The 26,222-nt window shown below is 43.1% G+C and overlaps 1 protein-coding gene across 19 annotated transcripts in view; it reads left to right on the top strand.

The window, feature by feature from the left end:
- The window catches only part of MTSS1 (MTSS I-BAR domain containing 1), a 126,724-nt gene that overhangs the window by 79,292 nt on the left and 21,210 nt on the right, over positions 1–26,222 (top strand). For 11 of the 19 annotated variants that reach the window (XM_039715501.1, XM_039715508.1, XM_039715497.1 and 8 more), the window contains 4 exons: positions 12,733–12,817; positions 14,217–14,308; positions 16,036–16,110; positions 21,862–21,873. In XM_039715501.1, coding sequence (XP_039571435.1) covers positions 12,733–12,817; positions 14,217–14,308; positions 16,036–16,110; positions 21,862–21,873 — 264 coding nt within the window. The remainder of the gene's footprint in view (positions 1–12,732; positions 12,818–14,216; positions 14,309–16,035; positions 16,111–21,861; positions 21,874–26,222) is intronic. The other 8 variants (XM_039715513.1, XM_039715504.1, XM_039715510.1 and 5 more) reach the window with 1 other exon arrangement.

Here is a 26,222-nt window from a genome sequence, read left to right as displayed (position 1 = left end):
CGGGAGCCTGAGGAGAGCATGGCTTTAGTACCATGTAACAGCAGATCTCATGGTCTGTGTTTTCTGTGCTTCCTGGTGCATATCTCGTGCCTTCTGTGCAGAGAGGCCTCTGTTGGCAGCTCTCTGTTCTCCTTAATGCAGTGTAAAAAGCTGTGAGTGCTTATCCATTTACAGCATTTGGGTTGGAGGGCTTTTTAGCCTCATTTTTTAATATATGTTTAGAGGCTTACACATGTCATACTGTGATTACAGCATTGCACCATTTGAACCTGTCTGTTTTAATTAGCAGTTGGCATTGCCCTATTTATAGATAGATGGAAAAAACACAAGCTAGCCAGTATGCAGTGCAGAGTGTGTTTTCTTCTGTTGGCAAGTAGTTTGTATCCATTTTTCCATAGCTAAACTGGCTTGGCAACCTGCAGATGTTGCAGGCATTGGGTACTGATGCTTGAAATAGAAATGGACTCTGAAGAGGATGTGGGGTGGGGAGGAATAAATCAGAAACTGCTGTTGCATTGGAAGTCTATTAAGACTGATGATACGACACGCTTACCAGAGCATAACTGCAGAAGTTGACCACATGAAAAATGAACACATTAAAAAATACGTATTTCAAATCTTGCTTCTTTCACATTATTAAGGTTCCTTTTCACTTTGGCATGTTGTGGTAACAAAACTAGTTACCAGTACAAGTGTTTGGCTGTCCAGCATAGTTAAGTTGGTTGGTGGGTATTTGTACAAGCAGAAGAAACAGATTGATTCTTTCTGGAACAAGTTGTGTCTAGTCTATAAATAATGTGAAAAGTATATGTGTTTTTCTTTTTAACTGCAACTTGAAATTCACAAAAATTTTGGCCTGCGTTGACCCTGCAATGCCCAGAAGACTGTCAAGAAACCAGAACAGTGTTATTAAACACTGGGTGTTAGCTGCTCCTCAGGAACTGTCTGCTGATGCACTTTACTCTGGGGAAAACAATTTGAGGCACCTTTGCCCTCTTCAAGAAGCTCTCCTTAAATAAAACCATAATTACTTCTCAATGCAGATGCTAAACACAGCCACAGGAGTGTTGTTGAGCAGCTCACGTGGAGGTTGCTGGGTACAAAGTGACAAATGCTTTGCTCTGTAGGACATTGGGTTGCAAGGATTTCAACACAGTTGTGTTGCAGCCTGGGCTTCGCACAGCCTGTGGACTTGTGGTAGGGTACACACCATTGTCTTGAAAAACACTGCTCATGCCTTAAAGCATTACTGCCTACCCATGAGGGGAAGGCAGGCAGTAACTCTCTTTTCCTGTACACCTTTTCAGAGCAGCTGCATCCTGCATTTTCCATTGTCTTGCAAGATTTCAACCTTTCAGTCTAGGACCAAACTGACCACACTGATAACAGCAGGTGGATTTGAGTCAAGCTTACACTTGGTGATTTGGGACTAAAGCCCAAGAGTGAAAGCTTCCAAAACCTGGGGGATCTCACTTCAGTTAGTAGACTAAAATGTCGTCATCTCTGTTGGCTCTTTGTGTTACAAACTCTATTTGAGACCATATGGCAAGAGTTGAGTGATTCAAGACTTTTCTCAGCATGTCCAGCACAGTAATACAAATGTGGGTTTCCTCAGACAGGCTGTGACTGTGTGCACGTTTGTGTGTGTAATTTCTGAGTGACCTTTCCTCAGGCTGACTGTCTTTGGGAAAAGAGCTGGTGGAATTGATCCTGCTTCATATGGCTGAGCAGGATGTAAGTAAGGGAAAACCTTTCATGTGGCAATATCATTGTGAAATATTGGAATGTGGGTTACATGGTGCTAAATCAGGGTAGTCTCTGGGGGAAACACAGTTAATAAATTCTAAATAGGAGGTGACCCTTTCTGAGCACTTTATCTACACTTGTAATTTATATGCTAGTTCTGTGTATTGCAGTGCTTAAAGCCTAGGTCAGAAATCCTCTGTGCAAATTTAGCACCTACTCTTGTCTTTAATGACCAAATTAATAGCTGTACAGCACAGCCAGCTGTTTTGTAGGTGCAGGTTGATGAGGTCTGTTAGAAGAACAAGGGAGCACCAGAGCGTGTGAGGAGTTGTGAGGTTTAGATGGATTTCCTACATTACCAGAGATGTCAAATAACCAGATGAATGTTTCTCTGCTGAAATAAACTTAATTGTAAAGCACTTTTCATTTTTTCTGGAGAAACCTGAAAAAATGAAGCGAGTTAGCAATTGGACTGGCTGCTTCTTTGCAGGTAAACTTTAATTGGTTTTGTGTAATTTTCAAAATGCCACAGACTTCATTTTTGCATTGACTGCTTTGTGACAATGCTGGTTTGTGTACTTATGGTGGGTGTTCACATTCCTTTGATATCAAAGCTTTTACTTGCATAAAACAAATAAACACTTTCCACATATATTTGCTGTGTTATGTTGACAAAGCAGTGCCAGGGCTGCTTGGAAAACTGTATGTTTGAACTGCTGGGACAGTGGACTCTGGATTTTAGGTAAGGACAATAATTTTCACAGTGACGCTAATCAGCAACTGGAAGAGAAGCCCAGGAATCTCCAGCCCTAGAGACAACTCAAAAGTTGGACTGGACAGACCCCCAGGAACCTCATGAAAGTTGGCCCTGCTTTGAGTGGGCAGTGAGCAGACCAGACAGCCTCCCAAGGTCACTCCCAGTTTTGCCTCGCTGGTTTTTACTGAAAGGAAGGACTAACAACCAAAGGTGTTACATCAGTGTTTGGAGGGGAGCAGGGACTCCATCCTCTGGAAAGAGGGGCATCCCTTAGGAAGAGTGTTAATATAGGTGTACATGCTACTGCTAAAGCCTTAGCAGCCCTCTGTGTGTGGATTGCAGCCTTGTTTAAAGCTGCCCAGCCCCAGTTGGTGTAGTCATCAAGGACTGTAAGATGAGCAGGACTTGGCTAGAATAGTAATAGTACTCTAAATGTTTGTCCTGTGTGGAGTGTAAAGTGTGAATATCCTCCTGCTCCTCTCCCTGGGGGCTGTTCAGTGAGAGGGGGTTCTGAAGGTGTTCTGCACTGCAGTGAGAGAATGGATAAAGCAATGGAGAAGGATAGCTTCTGCTCCTCTTTCAAGGTTTAAATGTGAAGATTTGTAAAGCCCTCTTCTTAATTAATATTTGCTTTTCTTCTGCCTTTTGATTTCTAGTCTTTCTCATTGATTCAGGTTGTGGCTTTCTGATGCTTCTTGCAGTTGTCCTCGCTACTAAGGGTGATGGAGTGACATTTCACATCCTGGCCTTCCTGCCCAGGTCTTACACACCTGGTGTGTGGGTCACAGCAGGCAAGTCCAGCCAGGTCAGGTGCATCTGCTGTTCCAGGGGTCGAGGTGTGTTCACTACAGTTCAACAGAGCTTGTTTGCAAGAGGAAACGCAGTTATTCTGCCCTCGCAGCAAGGGATAAGCACATCCTTGGTGTTGGTGTGCCAGTCAGTCAGTGCTGTGAGTGTCTGCTGTACACTGTGCTGGTCGTGCTGTACACCAGGGCAGCTTCCTTTGAGCTTTTCTGCAAGATGTGCCTTTTTGTGGCTCAGAGAATCAAAGCTTTTCTCCTGCTGCACTCTTCATGGTTTAAGCAGGCACACTTTTTTAAAGGCAGCTTGACAGCATAGATTATTTGGAAGGATTCAGGGGATAAACAGGAGTTTGCCTGCAGAGCATGTGAATCTGTGCATTCAAAGCAGCCAAAGATCTGGTGAGCCCAGCCCTGTGCTTGTAAGATGTCTCACCTCTGCATGCAGCCTTCTGTGAACGTCACTTGCTGCTTACAAGGAGGAAATGTACTTTTTCTAAATTCAAAAGTTCAGAGTTTGCTGTTTTTTTGAGAACATGTGTTCACTGAGTTTCAGGCCAAAAGCACAAAGACCTCCAGTTTCTCTGCTCGGAGATGGTTGTCCTCATTTCACTTTCTGTAACAGGTGGAATATATCTTTTTTTTAAACCGGGTTCACTGTTGTGTATCAAATTCCTTTGTACCGCAGGCTCAAGCAGCCAGCTGGTGTCAAACTCATGTGGTGACATTCTCCTTTGCCTTTGTGAAAATTCATTATATTTTAGTAAGGCTGAGGAAGCTGAAGTGGGATGCAGCCAAATTTAAAATAAAAGCAGCCTATCATTGAGGACAAAACCAGTTAACTGTTTGAGAGCTGACCTGATAAACAGCACAACTGTCTTTATACCAGGCAACAGGAGCTTTGAGGCAATGTGGATAACTAAACACCAGTGCACTGGATTCCTGCTACCCTCTTGCTATCTGCCCCTTGATGAAAGAGGTGTTCAGGTTCTCCATGTGCCTGCTGCAGTGTCTCCTGGGTTTAGAGGAGAAGTCTGCAAAGTCAGTGTGTTTTTAGGCTCTTCTACCAAGCCATGTTGAAATGAGTCAGAGTCATAGTAAATAAATAAGTGAGGATGAAGTTGAATAATGGGTATTTCAATACATATTTGAGATGATTTTTAAATGGCCTTTGGAGCACACAGAGCAGCTGCCTTGAGAACATACCAAAAAGAGAATGTATGGCCTTTTGAAGCAGCACCATATCCCACGTATGGGTGAGTTGCAGGTAGAGATTATTAACCCTGAGCAAAGGCATGAGATTGCCCCAGGAGAGGAAACCATGTCCCTGAATACCTGGAGCAGGGACAGAGCTTTCCCTTGCACCCAGGGCCTGAGATGTCACACTCAATGTGTAGGTGTGCATTGAGCCTTTTGATGGGTTGATGATTATTTATCTCTGTATAACTAAATGAAAAATAATAGATATTCTCAAAAATGTCTTGAACTGATAATTTCTTAAGGTGTTTTGAATGATTTTTACCTCCCTTTGTACCCTCATGATCTTTCCCTCAGTTCACTAAGGAAGTGTGCTCTGCTGGAAGAAGTGACAGCATGTAAAAATAGCACTGCCTTATTTTGCAGATCTGCATGCTGTGGGGTTTCAGTTAGATCTGCTGACTTGGATTTAAAAATAAACTTTTCTTCTGCTTTTTGCACCTGCTTGTCCTGGCGGTGCTTGATCTTGTGCTTCAGAGGCAGCAGCCATTTGGTGGTAGCTGAAATCCTTGCTGGATTGGGATCAGCAGCACAGGTGGTTGGGAGACCTGAGTTAAGGGGCTTTTGAGGCCAGAGGTGTTTGTGAGGCCAGTAACTAAACATAAAGAGGCGAAAGACCTTGTAGGCTTTTCAGAGCCTCTGTGGGAGTCAGTTCAAAATAAGCAGTATGTGTTTTGCCAAGCATGCAGTGGAATTGCAGTTGGTGTTCCAAGCCATTTGCTGTAAGTGTGTTATCCCTTCCCCTCATTGAATATTGCTGTAATTTAATCAGATTACATCGCAGTTCATCGCTGGGCCCAGGCACAATAAAGAGCTGTACTTCAAAAGAACAGAAGTGTCTTGAGTTCCTGCCTTCTTCACACATTGGGCTGACATTAAGTGTTCATTTAGAGCCAGATTCATGGAGGTATGGAGATCAATGGGTCTGGCCATCCAAATAGGCCTGAGCCAGATCTCCATCTTCCCACCATCTGGAGCATGCAGTGGAGTGTGGTCCTCAGTGCAGTGAGTATCCCTGGCTGCTGGAGCTGGCCTTTCCCTGCCCTTGGGCTGGCAGCTTGGCTCCAGGGCTCTGCACAGTGAGGGGTTACTCTGGCTAAGTGCAGAGGCTTGGCTTGGTGTTCTTCAGCTTCAGGAATTGTTTTCCTTACAGAGTTATTTTTACTAGCCTGTTCTGGTTTTCATTGAGAGCACCAGCTTGGTGACTCCTGTCACCTGCTTTCCTTGAGCCATTGATGGGTGTAGCAGCTGGAGCAAAGCAGTTGGATCTGCTCAGATTAAGATTGTAAGGTTTACTGAGCTGTGCATAGACTGTTTCTGGAAATACATATTGCTATAAATCTGAAAAGTGGGGAAAAGGTATGGGCAATATTAGTGTACAGCTTGATTGTGAGTACAGATTTTTAGCAGACCCTGTGTGTTTTCAGTACTGAAACTATTTGTATTCTAAAGAATAAAATGTAAATAATGGAAAACAATGTTGCGGCATTTGCTCTTTTAAAAAAATCTGGTTTTAGTCATGCTTTGGTTTTGTGGCATTAAAAAGTTGATGCAGAATTCTAGGTTCATAAAAATGAACAACAGGCACCTGTAAGGAAAGATAGATATTAATTCTTGCAAGAAATCACCAGAAACAAAATTCTGTCTGTGCTGGCAACATCATTTGTGAAAGGGAGAGGAGGAGGGAGCAAGCCAGCTTGCACTTCTGACAGGAACACCTCAAACTTGAGCACTTTGTTCCTGGGAAACACTTCTGCCTGGACTTCTGCTCTCTGACAGGATGTCACAGTTCAGTGATGCATTTTGTATCTCCTCACACATTTGTGAATCAGTGACAGACTTTCTCAGAAATTGAACTGATGCATCCTGTGATAACTTAAACCTTGCCAAAGCACTTTTATCCACCTCTGTGTGTGACATCCTCTTTCAAAGCACAGGGCCACAGGTGAGCTTTGGATGCTCTGAAGGCTGACTAAACCCAAAGTGTCCAGAGGTGATAGCAGGGCTGCTCCATGACCATGTTTATGTGTTGGATGGACTGAGTAGTGACCTCTGTGTGCATGGCTGAATTTCTGACCCTGCTTCTTCAATGGCAGTGCTTGTGTTGACTCCCTGGGGTGAGGATTTTGCCCAATGATAAGCTAGAACAGCTAAAGTAAGCAAAGATATTGCTCACTGAAGGAATAAGCAAGCTCAGAAGAAGTCACAAGAGCTTTCTTGCATATCCTTTAACAAAGTGACTGGGACATGGTCACAGTTTGGTCATAGTCTGTTACAAGGACTTCGGAAAGCTGGTGGTTACCAGGGCAGGCTGTGGGCTGGGGGTGGCTCAGGTTTCCTGTTCCTTTGGCTTCTTTGCTACTTCAACTAACTGCTACTGCCACTCTTCTCAACTCTTTTGTCATCTAAGATCAATGGCAATGCAATTTGAGATCCTGCTAGTACCATCCATGAACAAATGCTAGTTTTTTTCTGCAAATGAGAAAATAAGCCACCTCCTGCATTTTCCTCTCACCTGGATTGTGTGGGGCTCTGGCAAATGTGATGGAGAACTTCATAGCAGGCCTCTGTAAATATGTTTTCCAAGCAATTTGTCCAAAAGGGCACTTGACCAAACATTGCAAGCATTCTGTTCCTTTGCAATGACAACTGCAGAGGTGCAGTATATGACAGTGGCCTGCCAGAGCTGTTTTATTCAATTTGGTTAATCTAAAATTCATAGGTGAGTTTGACCTTGAATTTGCATTTGTTGCTCCAGTCTTCACTGAGAGATGTCTAAATTCAATTTAAAAAAAAAGCCTCAGGAGATTTTTTTTCTGATTTCGAGCAGCAGCTTTCAGAGACTCTTCCAAGGGCTGCTCAGAAAGGCTCACAGCTGTAAGAATAAAGGTGTTCTGTTTTGTTTTCCTGCCTTGTGGATGCTGAACAACATCTGTCTGTCAGCAATTTGTGATGTGTTTTTCCAACTTGCAAGCCTTACCTGGAAACTGGAAACCTGTTGACATCCTGAACATAGAGAGCTGCCATAGCTCCACTTTCAGGTTTCTGTCCCAGTAGTAATACCTGTGCTAGTCAGTTTTAAGTAAAACCTGTCCTTTTTTCTCTGTTTGCTGTAACACCCTGGAACTGATCCCATCATCCTTGAGTTTCATGGAGGCATCCCTATAAAAAGTTCAGCAAGATCAAGGTCTGTGTCCCATTGTAATCAGTGATGGAAACTGCTTGCTCTTGTAGCAGCATGAGTTTGGATAAAGGTTGGGTAAATGGTCATTAGCTTAAAATGTCCTGCTGTTAGTCATTTGTCACAGCCTCCATTTTCAGAACTGCATTTAATAATCCAGCCTCCATTCTGCTCCTGCTTTAATCTTTACTCAGAAATGGAAGCCTCTTCTGATAACTTCGAAATTAGAAAAATATTACAGCCATTTTTCATCATTCTCTCCCTTTTGGGAAAGAGGGAAGTGGCTGGCACATTTGGACTATGGCCTTGAAGATAAAGGTGAGCTCGTTAGTAAGTTGGAACATTAAAGGCACTTCCTGAAAGGCAGCATCTTCTGAGGCTGCTGGAGTTGCTCAAGCAACTTCTCACTTCAAGAGTGAAGTGAGAAGAGGAAGATAAGAGGTTGTTTGTAGCGAGTTGTTTGGAGTACATAGAGGCCATGCAGTTGTACAGCTGCACAATTCATCAAATAATGATTTCGTTGATATATGATCATGATTAAATACAAACATAATGACTGCCATAAAACAATTGAGTCTCTTTCCTACAGTCTCTCCCTGTTGTCTCTCTCTGATGTTGAATGACAATCAAGCATCGAAAGAAATCATTTATGCCCTTTATAGGGGACTCATTGTAGTGTTGTGGTCCACAGACTTCTCTTTAATTATCTCACGTGAAAAAACTTCATGGTCTTCCACAGGCTTAGGCTGGAAAGGAAAAAGCAGGGAAGGTGAGAGTGTAGGCACGTTTTGCCTTGCAGAATTGCCTTTTACTTATGAGAAGTAAGGCTGATGTTATCACCCACTTTCTAATCAAATTTGACAGGAGCATTTTGTTAAGCCACTTTTTCTGAGTGGGAATTCTGATGAATACAGCTCTCATCTCCGGTTTCGAAGTATTACTTTACACTGTTCCCAGGCATTGTTTGCCTTAGTGGATGAATTATTACACTATGTCAGAGAAGCAGATGATTCATGGCCTCATTTTATAAACGGAGAGCCCAAAGCACAGCAGTTTGACTTGCAGAGCTGCAGGGCAGTGAATGGAGCCACACTACCCACCCAACATACTCGTGGTTTGGTGAAAGGTTTGCTTGTGTGGCCTCAGTATTTCTGTTTGGGAAATCACAGCTGCTGGAGGATGTCCCGCCTTTCTTCCAGGGACTTGCTTATGAGTGGAGATGGACAGTGCATTTGGTGTATTCCTGGCACTCTTCTCTGTCAGATGCTCTTTTTGCCACCACATCTCTGGGGGTTGACAGCACTGAAAAAGAAGTTATCTCCCCTGGTCATCTGTCTGCCTGGCTCATGGTTCCAACCTTGAGTCAATAGGCAATTGGTCACTTATGGAGAACGTTTTAAAAAGAGAAGCCATAAATTAACTTGGAAGGTGAAGCAGGTCTTGTGTGACTGTGGCATTGCCCACTGCAATAACTTTGTTCCTAGATTTTGGTTGCTCAGGTGCATAGCCAGTACCAGGACTTGCACACACGTTAATGCTGCTTGTGAGGTCCCTCCCTGAGTGCAGAGTGCACATGTTGGCTGCCTGCTCTGGCTGTGAGTAAACTGTATTTTATATCATCAAACTGTAATTTATATGAAGCACAAATGAGTCTTATTCACTGCAGCTGATATTGGATAAAATAAACAAATCCAAATTACCATCCCTTGTTACATTTGGATATTTTCAAACCACTGCAGTGGTACTAAATGATGCCAGTTTGTGTAGCCAGCTGATCCCAGACATTTGGAGATAGGAGCATCTGTGCAGTTCTGCTGGTGGGAACCAGCCCTACAACAACCTGCTGAAAGCTGAGATGAGCCCTTTGCACTGTGGCTGTTCCTGGAAGAACAGCTGAATGCATTGGTGATGGCCATGATCCTCCAGCTCAATAAATCAAGGGGTGGTGAGAGGCTTGTATTTAATATTTTTTTTTTTACTTTCTCAGGAAGCATTTGTATCTTTGACAGTTAATATAATTGAGAACAGGGAAGTAAAGGTCTGTTTAACTCCAGTGCTGTTGGAGTCAGTCGTTCATACGTTGAGGAGAAGCAGTGGGATTCAGGTGTGGGACAAGATGGACAAGATGTCCTTTGTTCAGTCTGGTGACCCTTGCCAGCCCCCACCCACTCCCTGCACCCCTCCCTGGGTCCATGCTGACCAAGCAGAGCTGGCTCAGCTCTCCCAAACTTTTCAGTGGCACCCCTCTGTCTTCTTCCCAAGCAGAATCCTCAACCCATCTTCAGCAACACCTTGTTTCCAGAAGGGACATCAAAGATTTCTCAGAACCATTTCTTTTCCTTTTACCTTCACTTCATTAGAGTAGTTTTCATTCATATAATAAAATTAACACCTCATTGTTTGATTTTTTGTAAACACTTACGGATAACACACTTTTCCTTTTACCTTCACTTCATTAGAGTAGTTTTCATTCACAGAATAAAATTAACACCTCATCATTTGATTTTTTTGTAAACACTTACGGATAACACGAAGTTTCAAAAGTTGTGAAGAACCAGTAGCCCACTCATCACCAACCAGTTGTGTTTGGTTTTTCTCCCATGGACAAACCTCTTTATTCCAGGCTTCATTTATTTTGTTCTGATTTTTGAGTTTTTTGGGTTTTGTTTTGTTTTTTTTTTTCGCCCTCTGAACTTCGTTTGGCTGTTCTGCTGACCTTGCCCATCATCTGTACTATGTGTTGAGCGGATATATTTATACTTTGGTTGATTGTGTTTCAGTTAAAATTCTGTTACCTTGGACTTTAGTGTTAATAATAACTGACCCTTGTTTCCTAGTCTCCCCAAACACACAGTTTCCTTTTTATTGTTCTGATACAACCCTTCTTTTTTTCATAAAACAGACTTAGGAAAGCACTGTCACTTAACCATTGATGGTCCTTAATATTCCAGTATTTCAGTGAGTTTTCAACTTTAAAGACCTACCTATTGCTTAAACTCAATGCTGGTAGCCAGGGAAATGTTTGGTTCATTTCTTCTTCTTTGCCATTGCAGTTGTGTACCACATTAGCCTCTGAAATAAAATTACTTTTATTTGGCAGTGGATCCAGAGAAAGATGCCCATGTTTTGGGACAGAAATCCACTCTTTGTGGATGATGTTCCCTTTCTCCATTTGCTTTCTAAACTCTGTTACACCTCTCCCCATCTTCTGTATTGCCTTTTTGAGTTTCTGGAGTCTGTCTCAGGTTGTGCAAGTGCAGCATCACTGGAGGAGCTGGGTACAGATCCAGCCTGGAGTCCATGTGCTTTTCCCACCTGTATGCAACGAGGCTGCAGCTCTTTGATGTTACCAAATAATATTATTTCAAAAGCTCCTTATAAAAACATGATTAATCAGGCAAGTGACAAAGGACTTTGTGTTTGTCTTTTTGAACAATACCAAATTGCCACAATTTGTTCCAATTATTTAGTGTCTTTGTTCCAGAGCTATTTAGTGGGCACAGGACATTATTCTGCAAGAATGGAGGAAGATGGTGACTTGATTTCATGTTTTAAAAAATCAAAATTACCAAAAATGTTAAAGTTTCTTAGGAAGATATTTTAATTTACTTGAACAATACTATTTTTAAAGCCTAGGGAAGATTTTTCTCCATTATACAAGTCTAAAGTTATTTTAATAATCAAATAAGACTTCTAAATAGTACTGATACATTCACTGTTCCAGAGGGCACTACAGTTGGGAAACAGTTCGTAAGAAGGCTGATGTTTGTATCCCGAAATAGGAGATTCGACGTGCAGATGGGAACTAAGCAAGTACCAAAACTGGCACCAGCCGAAGCAAAGTTCTGTGGAGATGGAATGAATGGGCTGCGCCGAGCCGGGATTGCCGGTGGCAGAGGGCAGGGAAGGGCTGTGCTGGGAGCAGGGAAGGAAAGGCTGTGCTGGGAGCAGGGAAGGAAAGGCTGTGCTGGGAGCAGGGAAGGAAAGGCTGTGCTGGGAGCAGGGAAGGGCTGTGAGCAGGGAAGGCTGTGGCGGGAGCAGGGAAGGAAGGGCTGTATGGGGAGCAGGGAAGGCTGTGTCAGGAGCAATGCTGAGCCGGGAGCAGGGAAGGCTGTGTCGGGAGTGTCAGGAGCAGGGCTGTGCCGGGAACAGGGAAGGAAGGGCTGAGCCAGGAGCAGGGCTGTGTCGGGAGCAGTGTAGGGAGCAGGGAAGGCTGTGTCAGGAGGGCCGGGAGCAGGGAAGGCCGTGCCGGGAGTGTCAGGAGCAGGGCTGTGTCGGGAGCAGGAAGGCCGTGCCGGGAGTGTCAGGAGCAGGGAAGGCTGGTCGGGAGCAGGGGAGGCCGTGCCGGGAGCAGTGTCAGGAGCAGGGAAGGCTGTGTCAGGAGCAGGGAAGGCTGGTCGGAGCAGGGGAGGCCGTGCCGGGAGCGGGCGGAGCCCTTTATAGCGGGCTTTGGTCCCTTCCGAGCGGGCTTTGGTCCCGGCCGACGGCGCCACCTGGCGGCGGTGCCGGGAGCCGGCCGGGCTCTGCGGCCGCCGAGCCCCTCTGAGGCGCTGGGCCTAAAGAATCCAGGGACGGCAAAATTGCATCGGATCCCCTTGGTCTGTTCCTGAAATGTGGAAATAATTTGTTCACGGATGCCCACTCCCTTGACAGCTGTGCTACTTGGCTTTTGACATCTCAAACCCTTTTGTTTCAAGTCTTCTGCTGCAGGGTTGAGCCTCGTGGCACAGAAAGTGCCTGCAAGAGCTGTGTTTAATTGTGTTTGGTTGCTCCGTTCTGGTCTCTGGGTGAACAGGAATTAATCTCTTCCAGGGGTGGCAGGTACCACTGAGATCTGCCCCGTTAATAGCCTAGTTGATTATACACGTATGTTAATCTGTTTTACAATTGCTCTGGGAGGCTTGGCACTCCCCTCCTGGCTGTTGTGCCTCTACACCACAGGCAGGAATCTCATCAGGGGTCTCACCTGCCCTTTGGTTTTTGTTTTTCAGGTGGTACCAGAGAGATTGGGTCTGCTCTCACCAGGATGTGTATGAGGCACAGAAGTATAGAGTCCAAACTCAGGCAGTTCTCAAGGTGAGTGGCTCCGTACCTGGCCCAGCACTGGAGGTTCCTCTTTCTTGTGCTGCTGGGGAACATCTAAAGCCTTTCATCAGCGTTGGCTTCTCAGCTGACCTCTGCCCGTGTCACTGAGAGCAGCAGTTGTTTTCTCCCTGCAGCACATCAGGTGTTTCACTGCACATTTATGGGGCTGGGCTAGTTCACCTCAAATCACCTCTAAATGCTGCAAATTCCCACTGTCAGTCCCTGTTGCTCAGTGCTGAGCAGGCAGCTGCTGATGTGACCGACTGACCTTTGTTTCAGGACTTTAAGCTTTGTCACTAGGTTTTAAACAAGCAGCAGCAGCAAGTGTTGTACTGCTTCCTCAGCTTACTGCAGAGCCCAAATAGTTCGTGGCCAAGAGAAAAACCTTCAGCAGAGCAGTATAGGAGATGCAAATTCTCTTATCCTGTTTTTGCAGTTGAAGTTAGACTGCAGAGGTAATGAGAGAGCATTAACTCATGTGCAACCTGGGCTGTACAAAAACAACCTACTTCAGTAGTTAGTAGTAGTTTGCATGTGTGCCTTTTTTAACCAGACTTAAAAGTTATATGTGACCTTAGGTGAACAAAAATGATGCTTCACCACTTGCCTGATGGTCTGCTATGTTTTCTTCCTTCCCCCCCATCCTTGAAAGTGTTCAAAGCCAGGTTGGATGGTATAAGCAGCCTGGTCTAGTGGAAAGTGTCCTTGACCATGGCAGGGTGGTTGGAACCAGATGACCTTTAAGGTCTCTTCTAATCCAAGACATTCTATGATTATGCTGTGATTACTTTAAAAGTAAGTTATTTATGAAATTGGCCACGAGGAGACAGTTTTAGTCTCCAGTTACACAGAGTTAGCTGTTTAAATGGTTTGATCCCAGTCTCATTAATTAGTGGAGCATTACTGGTGCTGTATCATGGACTCCACCAGTGAGGTGAGGCACATCAGTGGGCAGGATATTGTTCTCTTCTACAGCTGCTCTGTCTTCTTGTGTATATACATGTGTGCTACTTGAGTTTATAATCTCCATGGTTGCATGAACCTTTCTGGTGTCCAGAGTTTCCATTTAAATTATGTGACAGTTGAGCAGGATCTGTTTACTCTGCACTGTTTCAGGTCACTTCTCTGCTTTACTCTCTGTTTCTCACTGTCTGGAGCTTTTGTAATTCTGGTTATCTTGTGATGTGGATTTTTGATTTCTTTTTTAATCTACTTTTTTTCTTCTGCTTTCTCTAGTGTAAATATTTTTATGTTCTGATATTTACATTGTGACACTGGTAGCTGTCACAGCAAAAAGTAAAAATACTCCAGTATTGACCTTGGCTCTCTCTGTAAGAATAAGGGCATCTGCAGGATTTGATTGCTCTTTGTGTTTTTTCAACAAAATTAGTGCTTTAATTGACTGTCTGATAAACCCACTTCAAGAACAGATGGAAGAGTGGAAGAAAGTGGCCAATCAGCTGGATAAAGACCATGCAAAAGGTAGTTACAGAGGAAGAATTTTTTAATAGGAGTAAGATTGTAATATCAGTTTTGCTTCCTCTTTTCATGTTTGTACTGGAGAACTGAATGACATGCTTCAATATGTATAGCAGTTTTTCTCTTCTGAAACACTCCTCTCCCAAAGTGCCTAACAAAAATATAACCCTTGCTGTGTGCATTTTGAAGGTTTAGTTTGCTGGACCCCGGGGGTGGGTTGTTTTCCTGGACTGATGAGCAGTGACTGGGTCTAACTCTGTTAGCCCACTCTCCCTGTATGAGCTGAGGATGGGAGATGCCACATGTATCCCTGCAAAGCCCTGGGTGTTGTTAAAAGCAGCTTGTAAGATCATGTTATGCCTCAGCCAGAGCATCCCCAGGGAGTGCACAGCTCTGTAGAGCACTGGGCATTGTTGTTTTGGACCTGATGCCATACAGAGAGTGCACCTGTGGAGTAGGAGAGCTCTGCTGTGGGACATGGGATGCCCTGGGCTGCAGGGGTGATGATGGCTCCAGAGGCTTTCCTGGGGGAGGGAGCAGCAGGCAGCCAAGTCTTGACTTGGCTTGCTGTCTTGGCTAACAGCAAGCACGTGTTGGTAGATGCCTTTGTACTGGGAGTGGTGTCCCTCCAGCTCAGGTGCTGAAAGCACATTGCAGTTCACCACTGACTGACCCTTGAAAATTTAAGACTTATGTCTGAAAGAAGTGAAGCAGCAGCACCATGGGAACTGAGTGGAAGGAGTGGGCTTGACCTCCAAAAGAGGATTTGCTTCTTGCCTTGTCATTACTGGGGTCAAATAGAAGCAGTTGAATCAGCAGCTCTTGGAAAACTTCCTGCCTTGTGCTGCAGAGTGTTAAGCATGTAGTGAGCAGGAGAGGGGAGTCACATGGGGTCACTGCCAGGAGGGGTGAGCCAGGCCAAAGTGGCAGTGAGATTTAGAGTTTACTGTGCAGATTTGGGTGTTGGGAGTGCAGCTGGCCTCAGTACAGTTCTTGTGCCTACCATGAATCTGCTTCTGTTTTTCCACCTACAGAAGGGCAGTAACACTGATCTCCTTTGTTAAAGTGTATGTGTACATGCATATACATGCATACATGCCTTGTATCTTCTTCTTTTTTTTTTTTTTAAGTATCAGTTTTCATATCTGGTACCTCTAGTGTTCCTGCACTAGAGGTTGAATATTTTGTTTTGGGATTTTAATTCTCCTGGGATGTGCAGCTCATCTGAAAATGAGGACAAGTGCAGTGTGCTCCACTTCATCAGAAGGAGCTGGCAATGTGACCCTTCCTTGGGTAGAGTTTTAGCACCCTCTTCCTCTGCCTGACTCTCATGCTGGAGAGGGATCACAGGATATTCTCTGCCTTGCCATTTCTGGATTGCTGTTTTTTCACACAGATGTTTCGAGAAACCTGTCATCTCTGTTTTCCATTCCTGAGAGTGGATGAAATGAAAAGCATTCTAATTTTGTACTGTGTTCTCAGTTGTTATTTCTGTAAAGGCTTTGTTTATTTGGGAAAGATTCTGGTATGTGAATGTGCTCACACCCTAAAATGTTATATTAAGCCAAATGTATGGGTTTTACAAAATGTGAGTTCTAAGCTGCTTTGTTTAACAGTATCTGTTCTCTAAAAGTTTGTAGTCTTAATGTCTTTAAATGTAGCCTTTTCTGTGAAAAACATTCATTTTGATATCGATTATATTGATAATAGAGATTGTGTATATTTTTTAGAATACAAAAAAGCCCGCCAAGAGATAAAAAAGAAATCATCCGATACACTGAAGCTACAGAAGAAAGCAAAGAAAGGTAACTTGCTTCATACTGTACTGTTAACAGCCTTCTGAGCTGTGCTCATGGACAGTTCAAAGATTGGACAGTGATAGGATTTTCTGTTTAATAATCCTGCCCCCCTCTAATGTATTCCTGGACCTATTTGGGAACCAGGATACAATTACTATGTGTCATTTAAATAATGTTCTGAAGCTGCTGTCTAATGTTCTTATACAAAAGCCTTAAAACTGTTTGTGCAAAGTCAATCATGTTTTAAAATAGAGCCCTTACTGCTAACTTCTTCTTTTTAGGAACACTGACACTCTTAACATGACTTGTGCAGATACCTGTAAAATTTTCTAGAATCTTTTGGAATCATATAAAAAAGCCATTATGTAAATGTTCCCTAACTATTAACATTTCTCATTGTTTTTTCTTTCTGCCACTTTTACTCTTTTTTCTTTTTTTTTAACAGCCTGTAGTCTCCTCAACCTTACTTTATCTATCTGAGTGTGAGACAGTGGCATGGGTTGTTTTCAGGGGGGAAGGGCTCTTGGCAGTCATAGAAAACTGAAGATGAGTGAGAAGAAAAAGGGAATTTTCCTGAAAGACAGTTGGTCTTTTTTAGCAGCTGTATCTCATCTTGCTCTCCCACCTCCACCTTGTCATACGTGTTTCATCACTGTTTTGATGGAAACATGCAGCACTGCCATCACTGAGGGTTTTACTTGGCCAAGTGCAAACCTCACCAGGCTTTGGAGCAGTGATAGGGAGCTTGTAGAGAAGATTTCCTGGTTCCCTTTCCTGCACTGGGCTCTTCCCAGCTGGGTCAGAAGTGTACTTTGAGCAGCTCTCAGTCTGCAGGTTGAAACTTGTCCTTCCCCTCTTGCCTGAAAACTGAAAACTCAGGGACAAGCAAAAATAAATGCTGGGGTGGGGAATTTCTTGACATTTTGAAATTATGTAAGTGTTACCCAGAACAGGTGAGCTGTCTCTAGCTGTCCTTCCATATAGGTGAATCAGTAATCACACTGGTAGAAATCCAGATGACTGAAAAACTGCTCTTGAATGTTAGCTGACTTTAGATAAGAGATGAAAGCCACCAAGAGGGAGCTTAGCTCAGTAGGTTCTGTGTGTCTGTCAGGTCAGTGTTCTAAATCAGAATGGTGATTGTTACCACTTGAGATAAGACTTTATGAGATAAGATTTTATTTTTTGGATAATGCGTGAACATGTTTCTCATTTTGTGTGATGAAATGTCTGACTGCAGACCAACAGCTTTATAAAGTTTGTGATATTCCTTCCATGTCTCCTCCTGTCTCTCCCCCACTTTTTCTAGTCTTATTTCTTCTTGGCCCTGTGTGATACAAACAACCCATCAGTGCATGGTAGATAAGCACTGAGAAAAACATAGAAGCATGGAATGGTTTGGGTGGATATCTGGGATCTGTGAGGAGGGAGCCATTTTTTGAGCCTGTTTCTATGGATTGACAGCTGTCTGGCTCCATCTCCCCTTTATCCTGCTTCTGAGTGTTCAATAAATCACTCTGCAATATTGAAGGAGGAGACATCATTTTCTGTGAAGTGTGAAGAGGAAAGAGAAGTACTTAAAAGCTGCTGGAAAAAAAACCAACCCACTGTTCTCATACTGCAGATGCTATCTGCATCTGTTAGCAGTGGTTAGAGCAAGCAGACTTGGTCCTTGGATTTTCTTCTTTCATATCCCCCTCCTCAAATGTGAACCAAGTCTCATGATGAGAGTCAGGAAACTCATGTTTTGCTTGTCCTGTTTCCTTCAGGATTAAACATCTTTTAGGGAAGAGTGGAACAGGCCTCATTTTGCTGTTGTTGTTGTAGCAGCCATGATGTGATGGAAGTTTTGTTTCTTTTTTTTTTAAATCCAATTCCCTTGCTTAATTTTGCTATTATGATGTTCTTTTGGAGGTGTAGTGAAGGTGCTGTATTTCTGTGCTGTCCCTCTTGGAGCTGCTATCAGACTCATGGTGTTTGCTCCAGAGCACAGAGCCACAGGGAGTCAGGGGATGTTTGAGTGTATGGGGCAGGTGGAAGAGCTGAGGGCTCACAGGTAACCAGTACAGGAAAAAGCAGGAGCTGCAGTATTTCCAAGGAGCTGAGAGTTGTTCTCATGGCCCCTGTGGTAGAGAGGCAGGGGAGGCCTTGGCTCCTAAGGCTGTGAGTGTGAATGCCCAAAGCTGTTTGCCCCAGCAGGAGCAGAGAGGGGATGGGAGGAAGTTCTCCCTTCCTTCTTGCAAGTTATCAACAATGCTTAAGTTAGAAGAGAAAAACAGGAGCAGTGCCTTTTCTCCTCTTTGTTGTTTTGGTCCCTATCTTGAGGAAATAAAGCTTTGGTGTGACTGCAGTGTCAAATGTTGTGAAAACGTTTTTGTGTGTACCTATCTTGACAGATCTGTTCACTGTCCTATGTGGTGAAGTATGTTGCTCTTGCTTCTACTGAGAGATAAAAAAAAAAATTGAGAAGGGGTTTATTTTGTAATGTGATAAAGCTGCAGAAGTGATTCTGCTTTAGGACACAAATGAGGTTTGAACTATGGGAAAATTATGCTGGCAGGCATGTGGCTGAGTGCATGAATGTCTTCCTGTGTCTTCAACTCTCCTGTTTCTCTGTTTTACAGACTTTTTTTTCTGTTCTTCCTCAAGCAGGACCTGTCCCTTTGATTTTTCTGTAAAGTTACTGACTCACCTGTGGGAACTCTAAACCAACCAATTAATTCCCTTCCTAGCACTTGTAAGAATACTTTTGAATTAACTTCATGATCACCTGTGGGCAAGCAGGATGTTTGCTGAATTCTGGATTTCCTTCAACACTGTGCATGCTACTATTAAGGTCCTTTAAGCTTATTCTGCTATTTCCCATCTGACCTTATGGGAAAATGTTTTTCTTCTGCTTTGGGCAGTTCCAGGTGGAGGAGCTCAAATATAAGCCTCTCCTTTCCTTGTTCACATCCTGGCAGTGGTGTCCCCCAGCCCTGATGCGTTGGGCTGAAGAGCTCTCTCTCACAGCTGATGCTGCAGCATGCACAGCAGCTCCTTGCTCCTTGTCTGCATCCCAAGGACGTTTAGGAAGGAGGGTCATGGTCTGTGGGGCTTGTCCTGGCAGGAGTGCTGCAGGTTGAGCTCTCTGCCTTAGCTCTGGGGGGCTGAATCCATGGGGGTTTGCCTATTCCATGGCTTCTGCGTGGTCTGTTTGTTCCTCTTCCATGTGGCCAAGGTCAAAGGTCAGGCCAGGCATTTAAGATCATGTGTTAGAAATTATGTTTGCAGAGTGAGTATGTTCACTGCAATAAGGGTGTTTCCAAAGCTTGAAGTGATGGGGAAAACACCAGGCTTTCCAAACAAAACAAAAGGAAGTCCAGGGTCCTTTCTGGAAGTTTGTTGGGGTATTTTTAGTAAAGTGACACAACTCTGAAATGAAGGTCTTGCATTTTGAAAGACCTCACAGAGAAGATTTTCACCCTATTTGTTGTCTTTAACTATAAAAAAAACCAAAAAAACCCAACAACACCTGAAGCTAAATTTATGTAGTTTTAAATAGGATCCTGGTGCACCTCCCAGGTCCATGCAGTCCCTGAGGGTCTCATGATGATCTTCAAGGTTCTTCTTCAAGGCCTCCTTACACCCTTGTTCCCATGGGGAACAGGCCCCCTGGGGCTGGTTGCCCACCCCAGCATTGACACTTAGCTCTTGTCTGAGCAGATGAAGTTGTGTGGTTCATAGAATTGCAGACATCTTCTAAATTGCTCTTTGTTTTCAGACAAACATTGGCCATCAGAAGTCAGCCCAGCTAACCTGAGTCAGCAGAATAATTATGCATATACTTAAAATAAATTCCATGTTTAGATTTCTGCTGATTCAGGGCCTCATAAGTGGATCCATAGCTGCTAGAAGCAGTTGATGCTATATTGAATCAGGAGAGAGTCAGCAGCTGTGGCTCTGCATGTAACCATTTGGGAAGGTTAACAAAATGCATGATTCTTGAAGAAAAAATGTTCAAGTGATTAAGTTAAAATATATTTGAATGTGTCTGCAAAATCTGGAGTGCATGTTGGGTGTATTTTCTGTATTTCAGCTTGGCTATTAATGAATAAATAAACAGGTTTCCCTCCTATCTATAACATGACTGGTAGGTTTCATTTTCAGGTTCTTCATGTGACACTCTTTGAGCTTTGAGGAAAATGTTTAAATCCAAGTGGATATGTAAGAAGCTGGTGGATGTAACACTCCCAATAATATAACACATGTTAGTAAGAAAACTGAGTTTCATCTGTAAGACATGTAGAACTTTCTGCAGAATTCCCTTAACATTCAGTACAACATTTCTTCTTGGGTCCCTGTCAATGCCGAGTATCCAAACTGGCAGTCTCTCCTTTTGAATATGCAGCAGTTTTGGAAAGTATTCTGTGATTCTAATGAAATTTAGAGAATAGAATATGATTTTTAATTTACTGTAGAACATGATTATTAATTTACTGTAATACTGCCAAAAGTGCTTTTTCTTCCTCCTCCTGGTTAGCAAAGATGATGTCTTTGTGGTTTAGAGCCTTTTTAGTTTTTTTTGTGTTATCCTATGGTCTTTGTAATATTGTTAGACTGTTCCCAAGGATGGTTGTGCAAAGCCTGTGACTCTAAACTAAAAAACATAAAGCTCTTCAATGCAATTATGACTGAAGAATGTCTCAGTTCTTTTACAGCAAGTGCTGACCTTCTCATTCAAGCACTTTACACCCTTTCTGTACATGGCACTTGCCCCATCTGGAGTGGCAGGCTGGAGAGGGGGAATCTCTGGCCAGAGCCTTCCTCCCCATGAGGGAGCCTCATTCCTCTAATTTGATCAAGTGTGGCACCATGACTAATTGAGAGCCAAAACTCAGTGGAGTCAATAAGATGCAGCTCAGAAGGAGGGAAGCTAATGAGCAAATTTTCCTTATCTTTTGCAAGAAAAAATTCCTGTGTGGATGAGGCCATGGTGCCTGCAGGGCTTTTTGGTGTGTTTTGTTGTTTTAGGGTTTTTTTCCCTGCAAGCTTATAATGTGAGCTCTCCTTTACAAAAATGCAGTGAAGACATGTTGCTTAATCAGTGACTGAAGAAATTTCTTCGATTTACTTTAGTTCCTTGAGTTTTGAAGGCCTCTTGATAGTTCCCCTCTTTTTGACAGCAAGCCAGTTCTATTGCAAAATTTTATTATATAAAGTTTTTAAATTAAAATACACATATCATAGTTAATCTTTTTGATGTTCTTCCACATTGCATCAGCAATTAGGTTTTCATTTAATTAACAATCTGTTCATGTAATTGCAGTAGAGAACATCAAAAAGTGCTGTGGTTACACGCAGAACCAATCTGGAGTTCTGCAGGTTTGAGTTCCCTCTTCCCTGTGAGGGGATGAGTTTTGTGCCACTTGACCAGGGTCTGGTTATCTGTGTTGTGCACTTTCTCTGAAGCACAGGTCTACATCTTCTCACTGAGGAGTCTAAACTGGTTTAAGTCTTGTAAAATAAAACTGTGTGGTAAATAACCAGGGGTTTAATTTGCGACAGCTCACCAGGATGCAAAACTAATGCCTTTGTCTTTATCAGCAACAGAAGAAGTCAAAATAGTCTAGTCCAAACTGCTCACTCTCTTGTCTTGGCGCTGATGATAATGTCTAAATTCTAGGAATGCTGGAATACCAGTTTGACTTTTTTTATTTTCCTTTCTGTGTCAATTTTGTGTCCTGCAATTTCTCACCATGCGCACCTGCCTGACAGCTGAGGCTCTGGGTAAGTCTGTGCCATGCTGTGACCCTGGTGGCTGGTTTATTGTAGCCCTTGCTGTGGCCTCTTTATGGTGTCTGGTCTCCACTAACTGCCTAGACTTTAATTTCTAATGCAACTAAAATATTGCCTAATCTTGATGAACAAACCATCTTTTGATTTATTTTCTTTTGGCATCTAATTGGAACACTGTAAAAGAAGAAAACCAGTATTGTGGATAAACCTCTGGTTTATTTTAGAAAGGGATAACATGGACTGATAAATCTTGTCACAGCTGGGAGAGAAGTTAAATGGAATAGACATGTCATCAAGGTGATGTTCAAATAATTGAGTATCTTATTGTTAATTTGACTTTTAAAGTCTAGAGCCTAAAGTCCTTAATGTTGGTCTTTGTAACCTGTGATCCAAATTCCCTTTTTTATGAAAATCGCATGCATCTTTCTTACCTGATAGATAAGAAATCACTATATTTACTTCATGCTGGGGAAAGGGTTGGAATTCAGCATCACAGTTGTCTTCTGTTGCCTGATCACATCTCGGATATGTTTAAGTTGGGGTGTTGTTTCAGCTATTTCGCAAATGTAAAGTAGCTGCCTTGAGATCCCATTGTGAATGAAGCATGGTGTTTCTGAATCTGAGCAAAGTACTCACACCTGCACTTACATACCTGTAAGTGTAGTGATGTAGGTGTTGCCTTTAGGAGAAACCTGAATTGATTAAATCAGCAAGCTCTTGAGCAGGGTGCCACCACTGGGCTTCTGGAGCTCTGCTTTGTTGAGGCTGCTGCTTTTCCCCATATTTTGAAACCACACATTGTGGTTTTCCTGGTTTGTAATTCAGTGTAGAAATGTCATTTGGCAACTTGTAGCTTTTCTGTTAAGGCAAAACTTTGCGCTTTTGAACATGAGCAGCTGACTCAGATCTCCAGTAGCCAAAAGAAAGACTCAGATTTGGCTTCTGAAGGAGTCTGAGTTTAATCCCAGTTATGAGGTTTATGGTGGCAGAATTCTTCTGTTCTCAGCACAGTTCCATATTAGTTCATTTGTTGGCTTTCCTGTGCAGAACGTAGAGGTTGTTCATTCTGGCAGCTGGAGCAGGTGTGCTCTTGTAAAGAAGGTGGCTTGGAATGACTGTCTTGGAGCCTACTTTGATTTGTACAAGTAGAGGTGTACTCAGCATTGTCTCATACCATGTGAATTCTGCCACTCTGTCAAGTGTCCAGTACTGAATATTCAGGTTCTTTGCAGATGCTTAAAAAAGTGTATTTCTGTGACAACATGAAAAACAGTAACTTCACCAACATTTGCTGCATTGCATTGTCAATAACAGCAGTTACTTTAGCAGTCCGACTTGCACAGAGAGAATATAAAAATTATTTGGTGTTGCTGAGAGTTTTGCTAGTATGTCTTATAAAATACAGGCATGAAATTGGGTTGAAAATTAGATTTCCTTTTCCCCCTCATATTTTTCCTTTACTAAAGTTTTTTTTGGACAATAGTTATTTAAGAAATTGCATGAGGCTTTCAGCCAGGATTCACACAAAACACTGTGAAATGCAAGTTCTATTGCATGTTGGTCCTTTAAAGCCCTTGCATGTCATGGTAATGATGTAAAGCACCTGCTGTGAGGGTAACATTGAGACTGTCCTTGAAATAGCAGCAGATCCATGTTACTTTTGGTGAGAAGCAGTTCAGCTCCCTGCACATGATGGGCTGTCACTTGCCTGTGTCCAGCTGCCGGTCACCAGGCTCTTGGAGCATGGTGTTGTTGGAGAATTCAGTCCATAACTTCTGGTCTTGCATTTGTGCTCCTCTCTGCATCACCAGAGCTCCTCTTTGAGAGGCTAGATTTGAATTTCTCCTCAGTGTTCATGTTGTTGACTTGTTCTTCTGGGTGCAGCCAGACGCGCTCTGCAGAGCCATCCTTACCTCCTGTTCATGTCAGGCTGGTTGCAGACCAGTGACCTGTGACTACATTGGATGCTTTTGACCATTATTGTTGCTGATTGCTGTAGTGGGTCACTGAAACCTGCCTGCAGCTTCTTACACCTGGAGTGTCCTTCCAGGTGCACTTCCACAGCTGCTGCATGATAAGCCTCTTCTGGAACTGTCTTATGTCATTGTGGTAGTTTTGTTGGTTTGGAAGTGTTTTGGAATGCATAACCTAAAGGTCAGAGAATGTGGGCTGGAGGGAATAATCACTTGCTGATTTTCCTCATGAAGATGTGCCTTGTGACCACAGCAAAAATGCTGCAATCAAAAATACCGCTTTGTCCAATTAACCTTCTCCTTGTTGTTCAAGGGGGGAAAGAACTGCATTGCTCTCCAGCGGTCAGTGTTCCCTTCTGAGATAAGTAGCATATTCAAATCAGTGGAGACCCAAGGTGTCTGAGGAGCAGAGGTGGTCAGCAGTTGGCCCTCACACCTTTGGTGTTCTCTGAGTGTAGGAGTGCTGCTGTGGGGATGCTCTGCTCTGCTCTGCTTAGCAAAGGAAACTGATTCAATTAGGCAGAGATCTCATCCCTCAAATTTCCTGAGCTGAGTGCAGCTGGCGATTCAGGGAGTGGGAAGAGCTATGCCTGCTTTCAAAAGACTGGCTAGATTGATGTCTGCATTGTGGAGCTTTCAAAGGATGTTGATAAAGCTTTCCTCCTCCTAAAAGATGAGTTATGAGAAGTCACCAGGAGAGAGCTGTATTCATCTGTAAACATCTGACTTCAGAGCTTCATCTAAATGATTCACCTAAGCTTTTTTCCTGCTCTGAATTGTACCTGAGACAGCTTCTGTGTTTTCACAGACTGACCAAATGCCCCTGAGCATAAAAACGGTTCTGTGAAAATACTGGTGAGAAGTGGTGTGTCTGTTATTGTATTGACTCACTGGAACAAATAAAATGGGAATTTTGTAGAAGTACAGAGGAAATTGGAGAGTGGTGTAGTTTTACACATGCTTTGATCAAAGGGTTAAAATAGCAGCATTATTATGAACATATGAACATTATCCTCATAACTTTGTTGAATTGAGTGAATTACACAGGTGCAAATGGGGTTTATTTGTGCCCCAGGTTTTGGCTGCTCTTGTTTCTCTGGTCCAAGATGTCCTGCTCTAAGGTCCACAGAAAGTACCAAAGTTCACTATAATTGAACCCACTTTGTTAATCATGTCCAGTTGCTTTTTAAGTGTCTGTATTCTCACTGCATAGGCAAATGCATTTAACAAGGATTTACTGCATTATGTGCATGATTATGGTGGAGCAGCTGAATGTTTATAGCAGTTCTCCAAAGCCAAACTAATGAGTGTTTCATTTAGTTGGCAGCTAATATAGTTTGCACTTGGTACATCCATGGTAGTGAGCCAGTATCTAGGCTTGAACAATAGGTAGTTATTTTACCCACTGTAATTCTAGGCAGTACTCAAAAAGGGCCTGAGCAATGATGCAAATTTCTGTTTCCTAAAGAATTGGAAAGAACATCTCCAGAGAAGTATGAAATGTTTAACCACTGCATCTTATGGCATAGTATGGGGAGGGCCTGAAATGTACAGAACGGTCTTGAAGCAGAAGGCCCAGTTTGTCTCCTGAGGGTGTGGACGAAAAGGCACAGGACTTTCAGGGAGGTACCCAAAGCTCTGCTATAACTTATTTCTGGTAGATGCTGATTTTGATGGAGGAAACAGAGGACCTTCCTACTCTGTTCTTCTTAAAGTTTATTTACTTCCAAGTAAGTAAGTTTTATGAACATATTAGAGCAGCCAGACTGATCTGCAGGATCAGACACTGCTAGAGCTTTGGTTCCAGGTGGCCTTGGCAGTGTCCATGTTGCACTGCATGTGATTCTTCCAGGATCCATTGCAGAGCTCTGCATGTGGGTGTCAGTGCATTTTATCTGGACTATGTCTAACTCTCTGCAGAGGAGATTTGCATATATCCAGCCTGTAATTCCACTAGGCCAGCGTGATTCTCTTTGCTTCCATTGCTGCTCTCTTCTCCTGCAGCTCTGGCTGTGTATCAGTGCAGGGAGGCTGATGGCTTTGCCTTGCTCTGGAGTATTAAGGAAATACATACAATAAGTAAGGCAAAGGTTTTTTCTTTTTAAACCTGACATTGAGTCATCTGCATTGTGTACTACACACATAAAGAGACTTTTTCCTCTTGCACTTAACTTTAAATCCTCTGCACAGAAAGGTTATCATCCAAAAAATTGATTTTGGGTTGCTGCTTGTAACTCACCCACCATTTTTTTCAGTGTTATCTTCCTGGTAGTTAAATTGCATGTGATGGCATTTCTGGGAGATTTGCAACAAATTTATGTAACTGAGGTGCTTTAAAATATTTAGGGGTGTGAGCTGCATGAAAAC

Source organism: Passer montanus, unplaced genomic scaffold (genome assembly GCF_014805655.1).
Source record: "Passer montanus isolate IOZ18808 unplaced genomic scaffold, ASM1480565v1 scaffold33, whole genome shotgun sequence".
NCBI classification, from domain to species: Eukaryota; Metazoa; Chordata; class Aves; order Passeriformes; family Passeridae; genus Passer; species Passer montanus.
This window is presented reverse-complemented; position numbering and strand designations above follow the sequence as displayed.